General features: G+C 39.3%; 1 protein-coding gene and 1 non-coding gene across 2 annotated transcripts in view; both read right to left on the bottom strand.

The window, feature by feature from the left end:
• Positions 1 to 24,930, bottom strand: part of LOC130980452 (uncharacterized) — a 36,801-nt gene extending 11,871 nt beyond the window's left edge. The window contains exon 1 of the mRNA XM_057904135.1: positions 24,336 to 24,930. Coding sequence (XP_057760118.1) covers positions 24,336 to 24,930 — 595 coding nt within the window. The remainder of the gene's footprint in view (positions 1 to 24,335) is intronic.
• Positions 9,073 to 9,180, bottom strand: LOC130948921 (small nucleolar RNA R71). Its single transcript, XR_009073295.1, has one exon. It is a non-coding gene; the product is annotated as a small nucleolar RNA R71 (small nucleolar RNA).
• Positions 24,931 to 25,281: the final 351 nt, after the last annotated feature.

Here is a 25,281-nt window from a genome sequence, read left to right as displayed (position 1 = left end):
ATCCTTAATAGGAAACTCCTTCTTGCTTGAGGGACGTCCCAGGAGGTCTTCCTCACTAGGATTTTCGTCCTCCTCCTCCCTTGTGCATTCGGCCATATTGACTATATCAATGGCCTTGCACTCTCCTTTTGGATTCTCTTCTGTATTGCTTAGGAGAATACTGGGAGGAGTTTCAATAACTTTCTTACTCAGCTGGCCCACTTGTGCCTCCAAATTTCTAATGGAGGATCTTGTTTCACTCATGAAACTGAAAGTGGCCTTTGACAGATCAGAGACTATATTGGCTAAATTAGAAGTGTTTTGTTCAGAATTCTCTGTCTGTTGCTGAGAAGATGATGGAAAAGGCTTGTTATTGCCCAGCATATTGCGTCCACCATTGTTAAAGCCTTGTTGAGGCTTTTGTTGATCCTTCCATGAGAAATTTGGATGATTTCTCCATGATGAGTTATAGGTGTTTCCATAAGGTTCACCCATGTAATTAACCTCTGCCATGGCAGGGTTCTCAGGATCATAAGCTTCTTCAGAAGCTGCCTCTCTAGTACTGTTGGATGCATGTTGCCATCCATTCAGATTTTGAGAGATCATGTTGACCTGTTGAGTCAACACTTTGTTCTGAGCCAATATGGCATTCAGAGCATCAATTTTAAGAACTCCTTTCTTTTGAGGTATCCCATTATTCACGGAATTCCTCTCAGAAGTGTACATGAATTGGTTGTTTTCAACCATATCAATGAGTTCTTGAGCCTCTTCAGGCGTTTTCTTTAGGTGAATAGATCCACCTGCAGAATGGTCCAATGACATTTTCGAAAATTCAGAGAGACCATAATAGAATATATCTAATATGGTCCATTCTGAAAACATGTCAGATGGACATCTTTTGGTCAGCTGCTTGTATCTTTCCCAAGCTTCATAGAGGGATTCACCATCTTTTTGTGTGAAGGTTTGAACATCCACTCTCAGCTTGCTCAGCTTTTGAGGAGGAAAGAATTTATCCAAGAAGGCAGTGACCAGCTTATCCCAGGAATCCAGGCTATCCTTAGGTTGTGAATCCAACCATATTCTAGCTCTGTCTCTTACAGCAAAAGGGAAAAGCATGAGTCTGTAGACTTCAGGATCAACTCCATTCGTCTTTACAGTCTCACAGATCTGCAAGAACTCAGTTAAAAACTGATAAGGATCTTCAGATGGAAGTCCATAAAACTTGCAGTTTTGTTGCATTAAGGCAACTAGTTGAGGCTTAAGCTCAAAGTTATTGGCTCCAATGGCAGGAATGGAGATGCTTCTTCCATCAAATTTGGACGTTGGCTTTGTGAAGTCACCAAGCATTCTCCTTGCATTATTATTATTTTCAGCTGCCATCTCCTTCTCTTGTTCCAATATTTCTGAAAGGTTACCTTTAGAATAATGTAATTTAGCTTCTCTCAATTTCCTTTTCAGAGTCCTTTCAGGTTCTGGATCAATTTCAACAAGAGTGCCTTTTTCCTTGTTCCTGCTCATATGAAAGAGAAGAAAACAAGAAAAGAAGAGGAATCCTCTATGTCACAGTATAGAGATTCCTTTATGTTAGTAGAAAAAGAAAGGGGAGAAGAGTGAAGAAGAATGGTTCGGATTTTTAGATGAAGAGAGGTGAAGAGAAGTGTTAGTAAATAAATAATTAAATAGAATAAGAAAAGAGAAGGAAAATTTCGAAAATAATTTTGAAAAAGAGATTAGTAATTTTCGAAAATTAGAGATTAAATAAGATTAAAATTAAAACATGAAACAATTAGTTAATTAAAAAGAATTTTTGAAAAAGGGGTGAGATATTTTCGAAAATTAAAGAGGGAAAAGTAGTTAGGTGGTTTTGAAAAAGATAAGAAACAAACAAAAAGTTAGTTAGTTGATTGAAAAAGATTTGAAATCAAATTTTTAAAAAGATAAGAAGATAAGAAGTTAGATAAGATATTTTGAAATCAAATTTTGAAAAAGATAAATTTTTTGAAAAAGATAAGATAAAAGATAAAAAGATCTAATTTTTAAAATGACTTAACTAACAAGAAACTACAAGATAAGATTCTAGAACTTAAAGATTGAACCTTTCTTAACAAGAAAGTAACAAACTTCAAATTTTTGAACCAATCACATTAATTGTTAGCTAATTTTCAAAAATTTGATATAAAGATAAGAAAAAGATTTTGAAAATAATTTGAAAAATATTTTTGAAATTTTTGAAAATAATAATAAAAAAAAATTGAAAAAGATATGATTTTTGAAAAAGATTTTGAAAAGATATGATTTTTAAAATTGAAATTTTGATTTGACTTGTAAGAAACAACTAATTTTGAAAATTTTTGATCAAGTCAACCCAAAATTTCAAAAATTTGGAGGGAAATAAGGAAAAGATATTTTTTTATTTTTGAATTTTTAATTATGAGAGAGAAAAACAACAAAAATACTCAATGCATGAAATTTTTAGATCAAACAATGAATGCATGCAAGAATGCTATGAATGTCAAGATGAACACCAAGAACACTTTGAAGATCATGATGAACATCAAGAACATATTTTTGAAAAATTTTTAATGCAAAGAAAACATGCAAGACACCAAACTTAGAAATCTTTAATGCATGAAAAATATGAATGCAAAGATGCACATGAAAAACAAGAAAAGACATAAGACAAGAAAATATCAAGATCAAACAAGAAGACTTATCAAGAACAACTTGAAGATCATGAAGAACACTATGAATGCATGGAATTTTCGAAAAATGCAAGAAAAATTTTTAAAGCATGCAATTGACACCAAACTTAAAAATTGACTCAAGACTCAAACAAGAAACACAAAATATTTTTTATTTTTATGATTTTCTAATTTTTTTTGGATTTTTATTAATTTTTTTCGAAAATATTTTTGGAAAAATGAAAAAGAAAAGAAAAATTTTGAAAAAGATTTTTGAAAAGAAAATTACCTAATCTGAGCAACAAGATGAACCGTCAGTTGTCCAAACTCGAACAATCCCCGGCAACGGCGCCAAAAACTTGGTGGACGAAATTGTGATTCCTTTGTTATTGTATTTTGTAAAATTCATTGCTTTTTCTTTCCCTGGTAATGACGCCAAAAACTTGGTGGACGAAATTGTTGTTCATGTGTTATTCTATTTTGCAAAATTCATTGCTTTTCATTCCCTGAATGTGATCAATAGCCTCTTAAGATGAGGAATAAAACAAAACTGAGACCAAAGATGTCTAATACAATAGTAACTTCTCCTATTTATACTAGACTAGCTACTAGGTTTACATAAGTAAGTAATTGATGCATAAATCTACTTCCGGGGCCCACTTGGTGCATGTTTGGGCTGAGCTTGATCTATCCACGAGCTGAGGCTTCTCTTGGAGTTGAACTCCAAGTTATAACGTGTTTTGGGCGTTCAACTCCGGATCATGACGTTTTTCTGGCGTTTAACTCCAGACAGCAGCATGTACTTGGCGTTCAACGCCAAGTTACGTCATCAATTTCCGAATAAAGTATGGACTATTATATATTGCTGGAAAGCTCTGGATGTCTACTTTCCAACGCCGTTGAGAGCGCGCCATTTGGAGTTTTGTAGCTCCAGAAAATCCATTTCGAGTGCAGGGAGGTCAGATTCTAACAGCATCAGCAGTCCTTTTGTCAGCTTTTTTAAAGTTTTGCTCAAGTCCCTCAATTTCATCCAGAAATTACCTGAAATCACAGAAAAACACACAAACTCATAGTAAAGTCCAGAAATGTGAATTTAACATAAAACTAATGAAAACATCCCTAAAAGTAGCTTGAACTTACTAAAAACTACCTGAAAACAATGCCAAAAAGCGTATAAATTATCCGCTCATCACTAACCCGTGGAGATCGGTATTGACCTCCCCACGCTTAAATATTGCATCGTCCTTGGTGCAGGCTGAGAAGTACAGGTGGGCGGGTGTTGTGGTTCCTCAGCTGTTGCTCGTTGTAGAAGCTTTCTCTTTACCCGTTCTAGTGGCCAGCCTGAAAAGAAAAAAGAAAGTAACTTTTGGAGCTAAGGGTTAGAGCAAGGAAGAGAGCGGGAAAGGTGGTAATCAATGCATAAAAAGAAAAATGACGTTAGCACATGGTCATGACTACATGTGAAAAGTCATCAATGGAAATATAGTAAGTTCATGTGAGGATAGTTAATATGCAAGATGTTTATTGGCATGCTGGCAAAGGCATGAGTAGCCTAGATCAAGCATTCAATGTCCAAGTTAGATTATCAAGTCTTTCAAACTAACAATCATGTTTGTAATAACAATTATATTTTATTAATAAAATATAAAAAGGATTTTGTGAAAAGCAAGCATTTATAGTAATAGATTAAAAGAAATCTTAAAAATAGTGCACAATGCCGTACGGGCGTTTTCACAAACACATAGCATGCATGGTAAATGAGCTATTTGAAAATAATAAATTGAACATGCAAGCAACCCTTTAAAAAGTAATATATAATTGTCAAACAATTGACAAAAATATAGAAAATAATGACCCAAATAAATTTCTAACACCAATGAAAATAATGCAATGAATGAAAGTATACAAATAAATTAAATAAAATAAGAGATAAGAAGAATGAGAAGTGAAAGAAAGGAAGAAGAGATAAGTAAGAAAGAAGAAAGAAGAAAAAAGATAGAAGAAATTAGGATTGGGGAAGAAAAGATAAGATATTTGGTAAATTAGGATAAGCTATGCGGCGCAAGCGACGCGGACGCGTGGGGCACGCGGTCGTGCGACTTGCGCTGTAAGTTAATCGACGCGGTCGCGTGACTCAATTTATGCTACTGGCGCGAGGGCAGCCTCGCGCTCGCACAACTCTCAGTTCAAAATCTTATTTTGCCAAATTTTGGGTGACGCAATTGCGTGGGTGACGCGATCGCACGAGTGGGCTTTAGAAGAATGTGACGCGGTCGCATGATCCACGCGGTCGCATGAGATGGACTGCGCATCTAGCGCCAGTCCAGCGCCAGTCCAGCACAACTTTCGGCTGTGCACCATTATTACGTCGAAATCCAGGGCACGCGGTCGCGTGGGAGGCCATTTTTCCCATATGACGCAGTCGCGTGGGACGATTTGTGCCATTGGCACGCCTCTAGCCACGCTCTCGTGTGACTCTCTGTTCGTTTTTTATTTTCTCCCCTCTCCTCGCGACGCGGACGCGTCGCTGATGCAGTCGCGTCGCGTGGCCCCCTTTTATATATATATATATATATGCAAGTATGTAGTATGCAATGCTAATATGAATGTTATGCAAATCTCCAGGTTTAATACAATAAAATAAAATAAAACTTGAAAACAAATAAAACTGAATAAAAAAGAAAAAGGAATGATCATACCATGGTGGGTTGTCTCCCATCTAGCACTTTTAGTTAAAGTCCTTAAGTTGGACATTTGGTGAGCTCCCTGTTATGGTGGTTTGTGCTTGTACTGATCCAGGAATCCCCACCAATGTTTGTATCTCCAGTAACCTCCGGGGTCCCAAACTAGGCGCAGAAAGCCTTCAAGTAAGTTAAAGCAAATGACAAGGCCCCAAGAGTGGTGATTGATAGAATGGATTCCGGGGTCCCAGACCTTGCCTTTGCACCCATCTTTGTGTAGATCATCATGATTCCATCTGGGTAGCAAGCAATCTGAATTCTCACTAGAGCTGCCAAACAACTTCCTAGACCCAGTCAGTTGAGCTTTATACCAACCTTTACGTTTAAACTTTGAGCACACAACCATGTTGAACTTTGCTTGACAATTCTTACTACTGACCATCTTCCGCTTACACTTAATGTCACAGAGAGCTCTAAGTTGACCATCCGTCTCCAGTAGCCCATATTCAAGTGGAATTAGAAAGCTAAGGGATACGAATTTTACCCACTTGAATGTTGTGAAGGATGATGGCAACTTAGGGGGAGGTGTTTCTAATGAACGTGCAAGCTCCATTCCCTTGTGCTCTTCTTCGACATCTTCCACCTCTTGGCAATCTTCTTCAATATCAACCTCTTCCTCTTGGTGGATTTCTTCCAATTCAATCTCCTCTTCAGTGTTCACCAAGGGCAAGGGAGGTTGTGCTTCTTCTTCTGTAATCTCCATGTCAAGTCCAATGGGAGAGGATTCAAATGTAGATAAGAATTCATTAATGATTGAATCCATCTCTTGATCGTCTCCTTCAAAGTCTTCAACTATGATATGCCCGTATACCCTCCTCAACATCAGCTTCAAACGTCTTTGAAGGATGCTCTATAACCTGACTTTCCCATGGAGGTTCAGCATCTCCTAAGTCTTCAACCACTTCTTCCTCTGCAACTATTATGGCTTCCTCCACTTGTTCCAATACAAAGCCATGTTCCTCATTGTCCACCGAAGTTTCTAGTGTCTCCTTCATGCTTTGCTCTTCTTTTGATTCTTCACATGTAGCCATGGGAGTTCTTTGAGAGCTCAAATATTGGGAAGCTATTATATTTACTAACTCGCCTAAGGTGGCCGCAAAAGTTTGCACACTCTTATTTATCCTTTCTTGCCTTTTTGAAGAACTTTGAAGGAAAACATGAAGTCTGTCATCTATTGGAGGTTGGGGTGGATATGAGGATTCATTGGTTGGGAGAGAGGGTTCATAATAGGAAGGTGGTTCATCTTGATAATTATATGGAGATGGTGAATATTGAGGTAGTGGCTCATGAGAGTAGTTGTGTTGGAAAGGTGGTGGTTCTGTGTATGGTTCATTTGGCTCATAAGGTGGTTGGTATGGTGGATGAGGGTTAGGGTCATATGGGGGTGAATGGCGAAAAGGGGCTTGTGAGTATGGTGGTCTAAAGTCATGTTGAGGAGGGGGTTCATAGGCATATGGTGGTGGTTGTTGATAATCAAAAGAGCACTCACCATAGCCATCATCTTGATATGCATCACAGAATGGTTGTTGATAGTCCATTGGAGGTGGTTGTTGCCATGAGGGTTGATCAAATCCTTGTGGCTCCTCCCATCTTTGATTGTTCCAACCATGGTGCATGTTGTCATTATAATCTCCTCTTCCTGCAACATAATTGTAACCAGACTCATAGCCAAAGGGGTGAGAGTTCATGGTAGTAAGAGAAAATAAAAACAAAAATTAATAAAAAGAAAATATTTTGAAAAAGATATAATTTTTGAAAAAGATAGGAAGACAATTTTTTTTTTAATTTTTTTTTGAAAAATATTTACAATAACCAATAATAAGGCACACGTTTGCAATTCCCCGGCAACGGCGCCATTTTGACGTTAGGATTTTTGCCAATAAAGAATTTCACAAAAACAGTCGCGTTGTAGATATAGTTTCTAAACTAACAGAAATCCCTTCGTACAAACGTTTTGGTTGTCACAAGTAACAAACTCCTAAATAAATTGATAACCGAAGTATTTAAACCTCGGGTCGTCTTCTCAAGGAATTGCAGGGAGGTATGTTCTTATTTTTGGTTATAAAAAAGGTAAAATTGGGGTTTTGGAAGTAAGGGGGCAGTATGTTGCACAAAAAATAATAAGAAAAATAAATAAATAACTATAAAATAAACTCTTGGCAAGATATGGGAACTGGAGGTCCTATCCTGGATATCCTTATCAATTGTAATGAGAATTGGATTTTTCTCCCACTTTGTTAACCTCTAACTATGAAAGTAAGTTAAGTGGATGAATTAATTTTGATTCCTCAGGTCCTAGTCTTTCCTTGGGAAAGACTAGAGTTATTAGAACTTGAATTAATGAAATGAAGAAATCCAATTTTCAATCAACAATGAGTTTGATAACTCTAGAGTCACCAATTATTTAACCAAAGCCAAGAGGAAAACAGGAAAATCTAAATTATTTATATAAATAAAAGACAGCAATCATCAATCTGAAATATCTCAAATAACATTAATTAAGGAGATCAATCTAAACATGGAACAGTTCATAAATTTAATTGGAAAAATAAATAAAAAGGAACATTGAACCTGAATCGAGAGTCACTCTTAAAAACCAAGAGAAGTCCTAAATCATAGTTTCTAAAAATCCTAATTTCTAATCCTAATCCTAATCCTAAGAGAGAGGAGAGAACCTCTCTCACTAAAAACTACATCTAAAACTGTAAAAAGTGAATTATGAGTGCCTAATCTGAATGGATGCAATCCCTCTACTTTATAGCCTCTAATCTGAGTTTTCTAGGCCGAAAACTGGGTCGAAAACAGCCCATAAATCGCTGGAGAAGAAATCTGCCACGCTGGTTTTTCGTCACTGCGATGCGGACGCATGGAGCACGCGGTCGTGTCGCCTAGCATCAGGGCCACTATGGCATATTATATATCAAATCGAAGCCCCGGACGTTAGCATTCCAACGCAACAGGAACCGCGTCATTTGGACCTTTGTAGCTAAAGTTATAGCCATTTGAGTGCGAAGAGGTCAGGCTAGACAACTTAGCAGTTTCTCCAACTTCTTGTATTCCTTCCACTTTTGCATGCTTCCTTTCCATCCTCTGAGTCATTCCTGCCTTGTAATCTCTGAAATCATTTAACACACATATCAAGGCATCTAATGGTAATAAGAGAGGATTAAACATAGGGAACTTAAGGCCAAAGAAGCATGTTTTCAATCAAAGCACATAATTAGGAAGGCAAATGTAAAACCATGCAAATAGTATGAATAAGTGGGTAAAGAGTTGATAAAAACCACTCAATTGAGCACAAGATAAACCATGAATTATGGGTTTATCAACCTACTTCCAAATTTGATGGAAGAAGCATCTCAATCCTTGCCATTGGAGCAAACAATTTTGAGCTGAAACCTCAACTAGTTGCTCTACTGCAACAGAACTACAAGTTCCATGGACTTCCATCAGAAGATCCCTACCAGTTTTTAACTGTGTTCTTGCAGATCTGTGAGACTGTTAAGACTAATGGAGTAGATCCTAAAGTCTACAGGCTCATGCTTTTCCCTTTTGCTGTAAGAGACAGAGCTAGAACATGGTTGGATTCACAACCTAAAGATAGCCTGGACTCTTGGAATAAGCTGGTCATGGCCTTCTTGGCTAAGTTCTTTCCTCCTCAAAAGCTGAGCAAGCTTAGAGTGGATGTTCAGACCTTCAAACAAAAAGATGGTGAATCCCTCTATGAAGCTTGGGAAAGATACAAGCAGATGACCAAAAGGTGTCCTTCTGACATGCTTTCAAAGTGGACCATTCTGGATATATTCTATTATGGTGTATCTGAGTTCTCTAAGATGTCACTGGACCATTCTGCAGGTGAATTCATTCACCTAAAGAAAATACTTGCAGAAGCTCAAGAACTTATTGACATGGTTGCAAATAATCAATTCATGTACACTTCTGAGAGGAATTCTGTGAATAATGGGACGCCTCAGAGGAACGGAGTTATTGAAATTGATGCTCTGAATGCCATATTGGCTCAGAACAAAATGTTGACTCAGCATGTTAACATGATTTCTCAAAGTTTGAATGGATGGCAAAATGCATCCAACAGTACTAAAGAGGTATCTTCTGAAGAAGAAGCTTATGATCCTGAGAACCCTGCAATAGCTGAGGTAAATTACATGAGTGAACCTTATGGAAACACCTATAATTCATCATGGAGAAATCATCCCAATTTCTCATGGAAAGACCAACAAAAGCCTCAACAAGGCTTTAATAATGGTCAAAGAAATAGGCTCAGCAACAGCAAGCTTATCCATCATCTTCTCAGCAACAGACAGAGAATTCTGAGTAAAGCACTTCTAATTTAACAAATTTAGTCTCTGATCTGTCTAAGGCCACTTTAAGTTTCATAAGTAAAACAAGGTCCTCTATCAGAAATTTGGAGGCACAAGTGGGCCAGCTAAGTAAGAAAGTCAATGAAACTCCTCCTAGTACTCTCCCAAGCAATACTGAAGAGAATCCAAAAAGAGAGTGCAAGGCCATAGACATAATCAACATGGCCGAACCTAGGGAGGAAGGAGAGGACGTGAATCCCAATGAGGAAGACCTCATGGGACATCTCTCAAGCAAGAAGGAGCTTCCTATTGAGGACCCAAAGGGATCTGAAGGTCATATAGAGACCATAGAGATCCCATTAAACCTCCTTCTGCCATTCATGAGCTCTAAAAACTATTCTTCCTCTGAAGATGATGAAGATGTAACTGGAGAGCAAGTTGCTCAATATCTAGGAGCTATCATGAAGCTGAATGCCAAGTTGTTTGGTAATGAGACTTGGGAAGGTGAACCTCCCTTGCTCATTAGTGAACTAGATACATGGGTTCAGCAAACTTTACCTCAAAAGAGACAAGATCCTGGCAAATTCTTAATACCCTGTACCATAGGCACCATGACCTTTGAGAAGGCTCTGTGTGACCTAGGGTCAGGCATAAATCTTATGCCACTCTCTGTAATGGAGAAGCTGGGGGATCATTGAGGTACAGCCTGCCATATTCTCATTACAAATGGCAGACAAGTCAGTAAGACAAGCTTATGGATTGGTAGAGGACGTGTTAGTGAATGTTGAAGGCCTTTACATCCCTGCTGATTTCATAATCTTAGACACTAGGAAGGAGGAGGATGAATGCATCATCCTTGGAAGACCTTTCCTAGCCACATCAGGAGCTGTGATAGATGTTAACAGAGGAAAATTAGTCCTTTAATTGAATGGGGACTACCTTGTGTTTAAGACCCAAGGGTGTTCTTCTGTATACATGGAGAGGAAGCATGAAAAGCTTCTCTCAAGACAGAGTCAAACAAAGCCCCCACAATCAAACTCAAAGTTTGGTGTTGGGAGGCTACAACCAAACTTTAAGTTTGGTGTTGAATCCCCACATCCAAACTATAAATTTGGTGTTGGGAGTCTACAACATTGACCTGATCACCTGTGAGGCTCCATGAGAGCCTACTGTTAAGCTAGTGACCTTAAAGGAGCACTTATTGGGAGGCAACCCAATTTTTATTTATCTATTTCTATTTTTATTTTATTGTTCTTTTATGTTTTATTAGGTTCATGATCATGTGGAGTCACAAAATAAATACTAAAATTAAAAACAGAATAAAAAACAGCAGAAGAAACAGCACACCCTGGAGGAAGGGCTCACTGGAGTTTAAACGCCAGTAAGGAGCATCTGGATGGTGTTCAACACCAGAACAGAGCATGGATCTGGCGTTGAATGCCAGAAAATGCAGCAATCTGGCGTTTAAACGCCAGGATTGCACACTGAGGAAAGCTGGCATTCAACGCCAGAAACATGCTGCAGACTGGCGTTGAACGCCCAAAACAAGCATAAAACTGGCGTTTAACGCCAGAAACAAGCATCAATCTGGCGTCAAACGCCAGGATTGCATGCAGAGGGCATTTTACACGCCTAATTGGTGCAGGGATGTTAAATCCTTAACACCTCAGGATCTGTGGACCCCACAGGATCTCCACCTACCTCAACTCACCTTCTCTCTTTTTCACCAATCACCTCAATCTCTCTTTCCCATACACTCCACCTACCTTCAAATTCAAATATCTCTCTCCCACCCAAACCCACCCTCTCTTCTCCCCTTGACCGATACACACATCTCTCTCTCTTTCCTCCATATCTTCTCATTCTTCTTCTATTCTTTCTTCTTTTGCTCGAGGGCGAGCAACATTCTAAGTTTAGTGTGGTAAAAGCATAGCCTTTTTGTTTTTCCATAACCATTGATGGCACCTAAGGCCAGAGAAACCTCAAAAACAAAAAGAGAGAGAGAGAAAAGGGAAGACAAAAGCTTCCACCTCTGAGTCATGGGAGATGGAGAGATTCATCTCAAGGGTCCATAGCTCAGTAGTAGAGCATTTGACTGTACATCAACAGAGCATGAGGAATTCCCTCATCAAGAAATCTCTGAGATACCTCAAGGGATACATTTTCCTCCACACAAATATTGGGAGCAACTAAGGATAGGAGCACCAAAATCACTAGGGATCAAGCAACAGAGGCAAGGAAGAGACATAGAGGAGCTCAAAAAGCACCATTGGTCCTTCAAGAAGGTGCCACCCTCACTAAGGTGGACTCATTCCGTGTTCTTATTTCTCTGTTTTTTATTTTTTTATGCTATATGTTTATCTATGTTTGTGTCTTTATTACATGATCATTAGTATTTAGTAACTATGTCTTAAGGCTATTGGTGCACGAAATTGTGATCATCAATGGCGCCATCAACATGGTACGCTCATTGCAATCTCAACTCTTTATCACAACTCCGCACAACTAACCAGCAAGTGCACTGGGTCGTCCAAGTAATAAACCTTACACGAGTAAGGGTCGATCCCACGGAGATTGTTGGTATGAAGCAAGCTATGGTCACCTTGTAAATCTCAGTCAGGCAGACTCAAATGGTTATGAATGATATATGAATAAAACATAAAGATAAAGATAGAGATACTTATGCAATTCATTGGTGGGAATTTCAGATAAGCGCATGAAGATGCTGTGTCCCTTCCGTCTCTCTGCTTTCCTACTGTCTTCATCCAATCCTTCTTACTCCTTTCCATGGCAAGCTTATGCAAGGGTTTCACCGTTGTCAGTGGTTACCTCCCATCCTCTCAGTGGAAATGTTCAACGCACCCTGTCACGGCACGGCTATCCATCTGTCGGTTCTCGATCAGGCCGGAATAGAATCCATTGATTCTTTTGCGTCTGTCACTAACGCCCCGCCCTCAGGAGTTTGAAGCACGTCACAGTCATTCAATCATTGAATCCTACTCAGAATACCACAGACAAGGTTAGACCTTCCGGATTCTCTTGAATGCCGCCATCAGTTCTTGCCTATACCACGAAGACTCTGATCTCACGGAATGGCTGGCTCGGTTGTCAGGCGATCAACCATGCATCGTGTATCAGGAATCCAAGAGATATTCACCCAATCTAAGGTAGAACGGAGGTGGTTGTCAGTCACACGTTCATAGGTGAGAATGATGATGAGTGTCACGGATCATCACATTCATCAAGTTGAAGAACAAGTGATATCTTGGAACAAGAACAAGCGGAATTGAATAGAAGAACAATAGTAATTGCATTAATACTTCGAGGTACAGCAGAGCTCCACACCTTAATCTATGGTGTGTAGAAACTCCACCGTTGAAAATACATAAGAACAAAAGTGATCATTGGCTTCGGTCCCAGAGAGGGAACCAGAAAAACCAAGATCTGATCTAAGAACTAGATGTCCCAAGATGAAAATACAATAGTAAAAGGTCCTACTTATAGAAAACTAGTAGCCTAAGGTTTACAAAGATGAGTAAATGACATAAAAATCCACTTCCGGGCCCACTTGGTGTGTGTTTGGGCTGAGCAATGAAGCATTTTCGTGTAGAGACTCTTCTTGGAGTTAAACGCCAGCTTTTGTGCCAGTTTGGGCGTTTAACTCCCATTTTGGTGCCAGTTCCGGCGTTTAACGCTGGAAATCCTGAAGGTGACTTTGAACGCCGGTTTGGGCCATCAAATCTTGGGCAAAGTATGGACTATCATATATTTCTGGAAAGTCCAGGATGTCTACTTTTCAACGCCGTTGAGAGCGCGCCAATTGGGCTTCTGTAGCTCCAGAAAATCCACTTCGAGTGCAGAGAGGTCAGAATCCAACAGCATCTGCAGTCCTTTTCAGTCTCTGAATCAGATTTTTGCTCAGGTCCCTCAATTTCAGCCAGAAAATACCTGAAATCACAGAAAAACACACAAACTCATAGTAAAGTCCAGAAAAGTGAATTTTAACTAAAAACTAATAAAAATATACTAAAAACTAAACCAAATATACTAAAAACAATGCCAAAAAGCGTACAAATTATCCGCTCATCACAACACCAAACTTAAATTGTTGCTTGTCCTCAAGCAACTGAAAATCAAACAAGATAAAAAGAAGAGAATATACTATAGACTCCAAATTATCAATGAAACTCAGCTCCAAATTAGATGAGCGGGACTAGTAGCTTTTTGCCTCCGAACAGTTTTGGCATCTCACTTTATCCTTTGAAATTCAGAATGATTGGCTTCTTTAGGAACTCAGAATCCAGATAGTGTTATTGATTCCCCTAGTTAAGTATGATGATTTTTGAACACAACTACTTATTGAGTCTTGGCCGTGGCCCAAAGCACTCTGTCTTCCAGTATTACCACCGGATACATACATGCCACAGACACATAATTGGGTGAACCTTTTCAGATTGTGACTCAGCTTTGCTAAAGTCCCCAATTAGAGGTGTCCAGGGTTCTTAAGCACACTCTTTTTGCCTTGGATCACAACTTTATTTCTTTCTTTTTCTTTTCTTTTTCGTTTTTCTCCCTTTTTTTTGTATTCACTGCTTTTTCTTGCTTCAAGAATCATTTTTATGATTTTTCAGATCCTCAGTAACATGTCTCCTTTTTCATCATTCTTTCAAGAGCCATCATTCATGAACCACAAATTCAAAAGACACATGCACTGTTCAAGCATACATTCAGAAAACAAAAAGTATTGCCACCACATCAAACTAATTAAGCTAGTTTTAAAGATGAATTCGAAATCCTGTACTTCTTGTTCTTTTGTGATTAAAACATTTTTCATTTAAGAAAGGTGATGGATTCATAGGACATTCATAACTTTAAGGCATAGACACTAATGATCATAAGACACAGACATGGACAAACATAAGCATAAAAATTCGAAAAAAACAAGAAAATAAAGAACAAGGAGATTAAAGAACGGGTCCACCTCAGTGATGGCGGCTTGTTCTTCCTCTTGAAGGTCTTATGGAGTGCTTGAGCTCCTCAATGTCTCTTCCTTGTCTTTGTTGCTCCTCTCTCATGATTCTTTGATCTTCTCTAATTTCATGGAGGAGGATGGAATGTTCTTGGTGCTCCACCCTTAGTTGTCCCATGTTGGAACTCAATTCTCCTAGGGAGGTGTTCAGTTGCTCCCAATAGTCTTGTGGAGGAAAGTGCATCCCTTGAGGCATCTCAGGGATCTCATGATGAGAGGGGTCTCTTGTTTGCTCCATCCTTTTCTTAGTGATGGGCTTATTCTCATCAATGGGGGTGTCTCCTTCTATGTCAACTCCAACTGAATAACAGAGGTGACAAATGAGGTGAGGAAAGGCTAACCTTGCCAAGGTGGAGGACTTGTCCGCCACCTTATAGAGTTCTTGGGCTATGACCTCATGAACTTCCACTTCTTCTCCAATCATGATGCTATGAATCATGATGGCCCGGTTTAGAGTAACTTCGGACCGGTTGCTAGTGGGAATGATTGAGCATTGGATAAACTCCAACCATCCTCTAGCCACGGGCTTGAGGTCATGCCTTCTTAGTTGAACCGGCTTCCCTCTTGAATCTCTCTTCCATTGGGCGCCCTCTTCACAAATGTCTATGAGGACTTGGTCCAACCTTTGATCAAAGTTGACCCTTCTTCATGGCCACAACTTCATAGAAGTGGTCTTGATGCACCCTTGAGATGAATTTCTCCATCTCCCATGACTCGGAGGTGGAAGCTTTTGCCTTCCCTTTCCTCTTTCTAGAGGTTTCTCCGGCCTTGGATGCCATAAATGGTTATGGAAAAACAAAAAGCAATGCTTTTACCACACCAAACATAAAAGGTTTGCTCGTCCTCGAGCAAAAGAAGAAAGAGTAGAAGAAGAAGAAGAAAATGGAGGAGATGGAGGAGGCTATGTGGTTCGGCCAAAGGGGGAAGAAGTAGTGTTTAGGGTGTGTGAAAATGAGGGATGGATGTGAGTGGTGAAGAGAAAGATGAGATTTGATAAGTGAAGGGTTTTTGGGGAAGAGGTATTGAGGTGATTGGAGAATGGGTGAAGAAGAAAGAGGGTGGTGGGGTTGGTGGGGATCTTGTGGGGTCCACAGATCCTGAGGTGTCAAGGAAAAGTCTTCCCTGCACCAAATGGCATGCAAAAATGCGTTTTGAGCCAATTCTGGCGTTAAACGCCGGGCTGGTGCCCATTTCTGGCGTTTAACGCCAGGTTCTTGCCCTTTCCTGGCGTTTAACGCCAGTCTGGTGCCCCTTTCTGGCGTTAAACGCCCAGAATGGTGCCAGACTGGGCGTTAAACGCCCAACAGCTAGCCTTACTGGCGTTTAAACGCCAGTAGGTTCTTCCTCCAGGGTGTGCTGTTTTTCTTCCTGTTTTTCATTTTGTTTTTGCTTTTTCAATTGATTTTGTGACTTCTCATGATCATCAACCTACAAAATAAAATAAAATAACAAAGGAAAATATATAAAATATAATATTGGGTTGCCTCCCAACAAGCGCTTCTTTAATGTCAGTAGCTTGACAGAGGGCTCTCATGGAGCCTCACATTTTCTCAGAGCAATGTTGGAACCTCCCAACACCAAACTTAGAGTTTGAATGTGGGGGTTCAACACCAAACTTAGAGTTTGGTTGTGGCCTCCCAACACCAAACTTAGAGTTTGACTGTGGGGGCTCTGTTTGACTCTGATTTGAGAGAAGCTCTTCATGCTTCCTCTCCATGGTGACAGAGGGATATCCTTGAGCCTTAAACACAAAGGATTCTTCATTCACTTGAATGATCAGTTCACCTCTATCAACATTAATCACAGCCTTTGCTGTGGCAAGGAAGGGTCTGCCAAGGATGATGGATTCATCCATGCACTTCCCAGTCTCTAGGACTATGAAATCAGCAGGGATGTAATGGTCTTCAATCTTTACCAGAACATCCTCTACAAGTCCATAAGCTTGTTTTCTTGAATTGTCTGCCATCTCTAGTGAGATTCTTGCAGCTTGTACCTCAAAGATTCCTAGCTTCTCCATTACAGAGAGAGGCATGAGGTTTACACTTGACCCTAAGTCACACAGAGCCTTCTTGAAGGTCAATGTGCCTATGGTACAAGGTATGGAGAACTTCCCAGGGTCCTGCCTCTTTTTGAGGTAATTTCTGCCTAGACAAGTCATCCAATTCTTTGGTGAGCAAAGGAGGTTCGTTCTCCCAGGTCTCATTTCCAAATAACTTGTCATTTAACTTCATGATTGCTCCAAGGTATTTAGCAACTTGCTCTTCAGTGACATACTCATCCTCTTCAGAGGAGGAATACTCATCAGAGCTCATGAATGGCAGAAGTAAGTCCAATGGAATCTCTATGGTCTCATTTTGAGCCTCAGATTCCCATGGTTCCTCATTAGGGAACTCATTGGAGGCTAGTGCACGCCCATTGAGGTCTTCCTCAGTGGCGTTCACTTCCTCTCCTTCCTCTCCAAATTCGGTCATGTTGATGGCCTTGCACTCTCCTTTTGGATTTTCTTCTGTATTGCTTGGAAGAGTACTAGGAGGGAGTTCAGTAATTTTCTTGCTCAGCTGTCCCACTTGTGCCTCCAAATTCCTAATGGAGGACCTTGTTTCAGTCATGAAACTTTGAGTAGTTTTGATTAGATCAGAGACCATGGTTGCTAAGTCAGAGTTGTTCTGCTTAGAATTCTCTATCTGTTGCTGAGAAGATGATGGAAAAGGCTTGCCATTGCTAAACCTGTTTCTTCCACCATTATTGTTGTTGAAACCTTGTTGAGGTCTCTGTTGATCCTTCCATGAGAAATTTGGATGATTTCTCCATGAAGAATTATAGGTGTTTCCATAGGATTCTCCTAGGTAATTCACCTCTTCCATTGAAGGGTTCTCAGGATCATAGGCTTCTTCTTCAGATGAAGCATCCTTAGTACTGCTTGGTGCATTTTGCATTCCAGACAGACTTTGAGAAATCAAATTGACTTGTTGAGTCAATATCTTGTTCTGAGCCAGAATGGCATTCAGAGTATCAATCTCAAGAACTCCTTTCTTCTGATTTGTTCCATTGTTCACAGGATTCCTTTCAGAAGTGTACATGAATTGGTTATTTGCAACCATTTCAATTAGTTCTTGAGCTTCTGTAGGCGTCTTCTTCAGATGAAGAGATCCTCCAGCAGAGCTATCCAAAGACATCTTGGATAGTTCAGAGAGACCATCATAGAAAATACCTATGATGCTCCATTCAGAAAGCATGTCAGAAGAATGTCACAGATTTGCAAGAACTCAGCCAAAAAAATGATGAGGATCTTCCAATGGAAGTCCATGGAACTTGCAATTCTGTTGCATTAGAGAAACTAATTGAGGCTTAAGCTCAAAGTTGTTTTCTCCAATGGCAGGGATAGAGATGCTTCTCCCATAGAAGTCGGGAGTAGGTGCAGTAAAGTCACCCAGCACCTTCCTTGCATTGTTTGCATTGTTGTTGTTTTTGGCTGCCATGTCTTCTTCTTTGAAGATTTCTGTTAGGTCCTCTACAGAGAGTTGTGCCTTAGCTTCTCTTAGCTTTCGCTTCAAGGTCCTTTCAGGTTCAGGGTCAACTTCAACAAGAATGCCTTTGTCTTTGTTCCTGCTCATATGAAAGAGAAGAGAACAAGAAAATGTGGAATCCTCTATGTCACAGTATAGAGATTCCTTGAGGTGTCAGAGGAAAAGTAAAATAGAAGGAAGAAGGAGAAGAATTTGAACTTAGTCAGATAGAGTTCGAACTGTGCATTGAGGAGGAGTGGTACTCCATAATAGAAGGATGTGAGAAGAGGGGAAGAGCTTTTTCGAAAATTAATTAAAAAGATTTTAAAAGCATTTTGAAAAACTTTGATTTTCGAAAATCAAGAGTGAGAAAGGGATCAAGTAATTTTTGAAAAAGATTTTGAAATTTCAAAAAGGTATGATTGAAAACTTCTTTGAAAAAGATGTGAAAAAAGATATGATTGAAAAGATATGATTTGAAAACAATTTTAAAAAGTTTTGATTTTAAAAATTAATAACTTGGCTAACAAGAAAAGATATGATTCAAACATTAAACCTTTCTCAACAGAAAAGGCAACATACTTGAAATGTTGAATCAAATCATTAATTGTTAGCAAATATCTTTGAAAAGGGAAAGAAATTGATTTTGAAAACATATGATTGAGAAGATATGATTTGAAAAAGATTTGATTTTGAAAAACTTTGAAAACTTAAAAAAAATTTGCATTAAAAACAAAATCTTCCCTCCTGTGCCATCCTGGCGTTAAACGCCCAGAATGGTGCACATTCTGGCGTTTAACGCCCAATGCACTACCTTTTTGGGCGTTAAACGCCCAACCAGGCACCCTGGCTGGCGTTTAAACGCCAGTCTGTCCTTCTTCACTGGGCGTTTTGAACGCCCAGCTTTTTCTGTGTGGTTCCTCTGCTGTATGTTCTGAATCTTCAATCCTCTGTATTATTGACTTGAAAAGACACAAATTAAAAATATTTTTGGACTTTTAATAATAAGGAATAATCAAAATGCAACTAAAATCAAATAACAATGCATGCAAGACACCAAACTTAGCAGTTTGTATACTACTGACACTAACAAGATGAGAATGCATATGAGAAACACAAAACACTCAAGTCAATAGAATTCAAAGATCAGAGCAATGAAATCATCAAGAACATCTTGAAGATCACTTAAGACACATGAATGAATGCAAGAAGAACAAAATCATGCAATTGACACCAAACTTAAAATGAGACTCTAGACTCAAACAAAATTTTTTTTTTGGATTTTTCGAAAATCAAGTGGAAAAGAGAATAAAGGTATCAAAATTCTTAATGAGAATTCTAGGAATCGTGCAATGTTAGTCTAAAACTTTAGTCTAAAGAAATTAGACATGGCTAGCCAAGCTTCAGCAGAACAGTGCATTCAAAAGCTAAATTGATGATAATCAATCAGCTTTGGTGATGATAAGAACATCACCTTGAAACACTAGAATTCATTCTTAAGAACTCTGAAAAATACCTAATCTAAGCAACAAGATGAACCGTCAGTTGTCCATACACGAAACAATCCCCGGCAACGGCGCCAAAAACTTGGTGCACGAAATTATGATCATCAATGGCGCCATCAACATGGTACGCTCATTGCAATCTCAACTCTTTATCACAACTCCGCACAACTAACCAGAAAGTGCACTGGGTCGTCCAAGTAATAAACCTTACACGAGTAAAGGTCGATCCCACGGAGATTGTTGGTATGAAGCAAGCTATGGTCACCTTGTAAATCTCAGTCAGGCAGACTCAAATGGTTATGAATGATATATGAATAAAACATAAAGATAAAGATAGAGATACTTATGCAATTCATTGGTGGGAATTTCAGATAAGCGCATGAAGATGCTGTGTCCCTTCCGTCTCTCTGCTTTCCTACTGTCTTCATCCAATCCTTCTTACTCCTTTCCATGGCAAGCTTATGCAAGGGTTTCACCGTTGTCAGTGGCTACCTCCCATCCTCTCAGTGGAAATGTTCAACGCACCCTGTCACGGCACGGCTATCCATCTGTCGGTTCTCGATCAGGCCGGAATAGAATCCATTGATTCTTTTTCGTCTGTCACTAACGCCCCGCCCTCAGGAGTTTGAAGCACGTCACAGTCATTCAATCATTGAATCCTACTCAAAATACCACAGACAAGGTTAGACCTTCCGGACTCTCTTGAATGCCGCCATCAGTTCTTGCCTATACCACGAAGACTCTGATCTCACGGAATGGCTGGCTCGGTTGTCAGGCGATCAACCATGCATCGTGTATCAGGAATCCAAGAGATATTCACCCAATCTAAGGTAGAACGGAGGTGGTTGTCAGTCACACGTTCATAGGTGAGAATGATGATGAGTGTCACGGATCATCACATTCATCAAGTTGAAGAACAAGTGATATCTTGGAACAAGAACAAGCGGAATTGAATAGAAGAACAATAGTAATTGCATTAATACTTCAAGGTACAGCAGAGTTCCACACCTTAATCTATGGTGTGTAGAAACTCCACCGTTGAAAATACATAAGAACAAAAGTGATCATTGGCTTCGGTCCCAGAGAGGGAACCAGAAAAACCAAGATCTGATCTAAGAACTAGATGTCCCAAGATGAAAATACAATAGTAAAAGGTCCTACTTATAGAAAACTAGTAGCCTAAGGTTTACAAAGATGAGTAAATGACATAAAAATCCACTTCCGGGCCCACTTGGTGTGTATTTGGGCTGAGCAATGAAGCATTTTCGTGTAGAGACTCTTCTTGGAGTTAAACGCCAGCTTTTGTGCCAGTTTGGGCGTTTAACTCCCATTTTGGTGCCAGTTCCGGCGTTTAACGCTGGAAATCCTGAAGGTGACTTTGAACGCCGGTTTGGGCCATCAAATCTTGGGCAAAGTATGGACTATCATATATTGCTGGAAAGCCCAGGATGTCTACTTTCCAACGCCGTTGAGAGCGCGCCAATTGGGCTTCTGTAGCTCCAGAAAATCCACTTCGAGTGCAGAGAGGTCAGAATCCAACAGCATCTGCAGTCCTTTTCAGTCTCTGAATCAGATTTTTGCTCAGGTCCCTCAATTTCAGCCAGAAAATACCTGAAATCACAGAAAAACACACAAACTCATAGTAAAGTCCAGAAAAGTGAATTTTAACTAAAAATAATAAAAATATACTAAAAACTAAACCAAATATACTAAAAATATACTAAAAACAATGCCAAAAAGCGTACAAATTATCCGCTCATCAGCTATGAATAATTCCATGAATCATTCACCTCTCTTAAATGAAAAATGTTTCTAATTCAAAAGAACAAGAAGTACATGAATTTCGAATTCATCCTTGAAATTAGTTTAATTACATTGATGTGGTGACAATGCTTTTTGTTTTCTGAATGAATGCTTGAACAATGCATATTTTTGATCTTGTTGTTTATGAATGTTAAAATTGTTGCTCTTGAAAGAATGATGAAAAAAGAGAAATGTTATTGATAATCTGAAAAATCATGAAATTGATTCTTGAAGCAAGAAAAAGCAGTGAAAACGCAAAAGCTTGCGAAAAAAAAGAAAAAAATGGCAAAAAAAAAATAGAAAGAAAAAGAAAAAGTAAGCAGAAAAAGCCAATAGCCCTTAAAACCAAAAGGCAAGGGTAAAAAGGATCCAAGGCTTTGAGCATCAATGGATATGAGGGCCCAAGGAAATAAGTCCAGGCCTAAGCGGCTAAATCAAGCTGTCCCTAACCATGTGCTTGTGGCATGCAGGTCCAAGTGAAAAGCTTGAGACTGAGTGGTTAAAGTCGTGATCCAAAGCAAAAAGAGTGTGCTTAAGAGCTCTGAACACCTCTAACTGGGAACTTTAGCAAAGCTGACTCACAATCTGAAAAGGTTCACCCAGTCATGTGTCTGTGGCATTTATGTATCCGGTGGTAATACTGGAAAACAAAGTGCTTAGGGCCACGGCCAAAACTCATAAAAGTAGCTGTGTTCAAGAATCAACATACTTAACTAGGAGAATCAATAACACTATCTGAAATTCTAAGTTCCTAGAGATGCCAATCATTCTAAACTTCAAAGGAAAAAGTGAGATGCCAAAACTGTTCAGAAACAAAAAGCTACAAGTCCCGCTCATCTAATTAGAACTAATATTCATTGATATTTTGAGATTTATAGTATATTGTCGTCTTTTTATCCTATTTGATTTTCAGTTGCTTGGGGACAAGCAACAATTTAAGTTTGGTGTTGTGATGAGCGGATAATTTATACGCTTTTTGGCATTGTTTTTAGGTAGTTTTTAGTAGGATCTAGCTACTTTTAGGGATGTTTTCATTAGTTTTTATGTAAAATTCACATTTCTAGACTTTACTATGAGTTTGTGTGTTTTTCTGTAATTTCAGGAATTTTCTGGCTGAAATTGAGGGACCTAAGCAAAACTCTGATAAAAGGCTGACAAAGGACTGCTGATGCTGTTGGATTTTGAACTCTCTGCACTCAAAATAGATTTTCTGGAGCTATAGAACTCCAAATTCCGCGCTCTCAACGGCGTTGGAAAGTAGACATCTAGAGCTTTCCAGCAATATATAATAGTTTATACTTTATTTGAGATTATATGACGCAAACTGGCGCTCAACGCCAGTTCCATGCTACATTCTGAAGTCAAACGCCAGAAACACGTCACGAACCAGAGTTGAACACCAAAAACACGTTACAACTTGGAGTTCAACTCCAAAAGAAGCCTCTGCACGTGTAAAGCTCAAGCTCAGCCCAAACACATACCAAGTGGGCCCCGGAAGTAGATTTCTGCATCAATTACTTACTTTTGTAAACCCTAGTAACTTTTTACTATTGTACTAGGGGTCCTTTTTCCCTTATTTTCAATTTCATATGCCATTCATGGGGGATGGCCATTCGGCCATGCCTGGACCACCATCACTTATGTATTTTCAACTGTGGAGTTTCTACACACCATAGATTAAGGGTGTGGAGCTCTGCTGTACCTCGAGTTTTAATGCAATTACTACTATTTTCTATTCAATTCAGTTTATTCCTGTTCTAAGATATTCGTTGCACTTCACCATGATGAATGTGATGATCTGTGACACTCATCATCATTCTCACCTATGAACGCGTGACTGACAACCACGTCCGTTCTACCTTAGACCGAATGCATATCTCTTAGATTCCTTAATCAGAATCTTCGTGGTATAGGCTAGAATTGATGGTAGCATTCATGAGAATTCGGAAAGTCTAAACCTTGTCTGTGGTATTTCGAGTAGGATTCAAGGATTGAATGACTGTGATGAGCTTCAAACTCGCAATTGTTGGGCGTGATGACAAGCGCAAAAGAATCAATGGATTCTATTCCGACATGATCGAGAACCGATAGATGATTAGCCGTGCTGTGACAGAGCATTTGGACCATTTTCAATGAGAGGATGGGATGTAGCCATTGACAACAGTGATGCCCTACATACAGCTTTCCATGGAAAGGAGTAAGAAGGATTGAAGGAAGGCAATAGGAAAGCAGAGATCCAACAGGGACAAAGTATCTCCATACACTTATCTGAAATTCTCACCAATGATTTACATAAGTATTTCTATCTTTATTTTCTGTTTATTTATTATTATTATTCGAAAACTCCATAACCATTTATTATCTGCCTAACTGAGATTTACAGGATGACCATAGCTTACTTTATACCAACAATCTCCGTGGGATCGACCCTTACTCACGTAAGGTTTATTACTTGGACGACCCAGTGCACTTGATGGTTAATTGTGCGAAGTTGTGAAGAAAGTGTTGAGTTATAAACGTGCATACCAAGTTGAATGCCATTATTAGAGATCACAATTTTGTGCACCAATGGCATTTTAGGCTTGTACTCAGGAGCCTTTGGCAAAGTAGGATAAGTGTCAAGAGAATCTGGGAATGGGTTGTCCGCACGCTTTGGAGGGGCGTGCTCCACTTCTCCCTTCTTCTCCTTTGGAGCTTCTTTTTCAACTAATTCTTCATTGACCTTGGTCTCAGAGCCAGCTACTTTACCACTTCTTAGTTGAATAATCTTACAATCTTTTTCAACTGGCTCCTCATCAACTTGTGCTTCCATACTTGCCACTTGTCCACTTATCAAGGTGATAGCCTTGCAATCCTCTCTTAGATTTGGAATTGTGTTACAAGGAAGGCTATTAGTGATCCTCTGATCAATTTTATTAACTCTGGTGGCTATTTGACCCATCTGAATCTCCAAATTCTTGATTGATGCTCTGGTTTCCTGCGCAAAACTCCTCATCATTTCCCAATTAGAATCTTCTTGGGATTTAGAATTTGCCTGTGGAGGTGGTTGTTGTTGATGAGATTGAAATTGGCGGTTATTGTCATTATTCTGTTGGAAACCGCCCTGAGAATTATTGTTGAAATTCTGAGGTCTCTGGGGTTGGTCTCTCCACCCGAAGTTTGGGTGATTTCTCCACCCTTGATTGTAGGTCTGAGAATAGGGATCATTATTGGGATTTCTAGGAGCACTCCCCATGTAACTGACCTGTTCAGAAGAAGGTTGAGCATAATCATAATTATCATTTTGCACAAAGTTACCTGTCATGTCATAAGAGACCTCTTGAGGTGGATTTTGGGTGTTTATAGCTGAGACTTGCATGTCACCCATGTGTTGAGTAAGTAGACTTATTTGCTGAGACATAAGCTTGTTCTGAGCAAGAATAGCATTAAGAGCGTCTACTTCCATGACACCCTTCTTCTGAGGAGCCTCAGAGTTCACAGGATTCCTGTTAGATGAGTATAAATATTGGTTGCTAGCAACCAATTCAATAAGCTCAATAGTCTCCTCCGATATCTTCTTCTTGTGCAATGAACCTCCTGCAGAATTGTCTAAGCACATCTTGGACATTTCACCCAAGCCTTCATAAAAGATATCTAGTTGAGTCCATTTAGAGAACATGTCCAGAGGGTATTGCCTAGTCAGTAGCTTGTATCTCTTCCAAGCTTCATACAGAGTTTC

Source organism: Arachis stenosperma, chromosome 1, assembly GCF_014773155.1.
Source record: "Arachis stenosperma cultivar V10309 chromosome 1, arast.V10309.gnm1.PFL2, whole genome shotgun sequence".
Lineage (NCBI taxonomy): Eukaryota > Viridiplantae > Streptophyta > Magnoliopsida > Fabales > Fabaceae > Arachis > Arachis stenosperma.
Note: the sequence above shows the minus strand (reverse complement) of the source record. Positions and strands in the feature narration are given on the sequence as shown.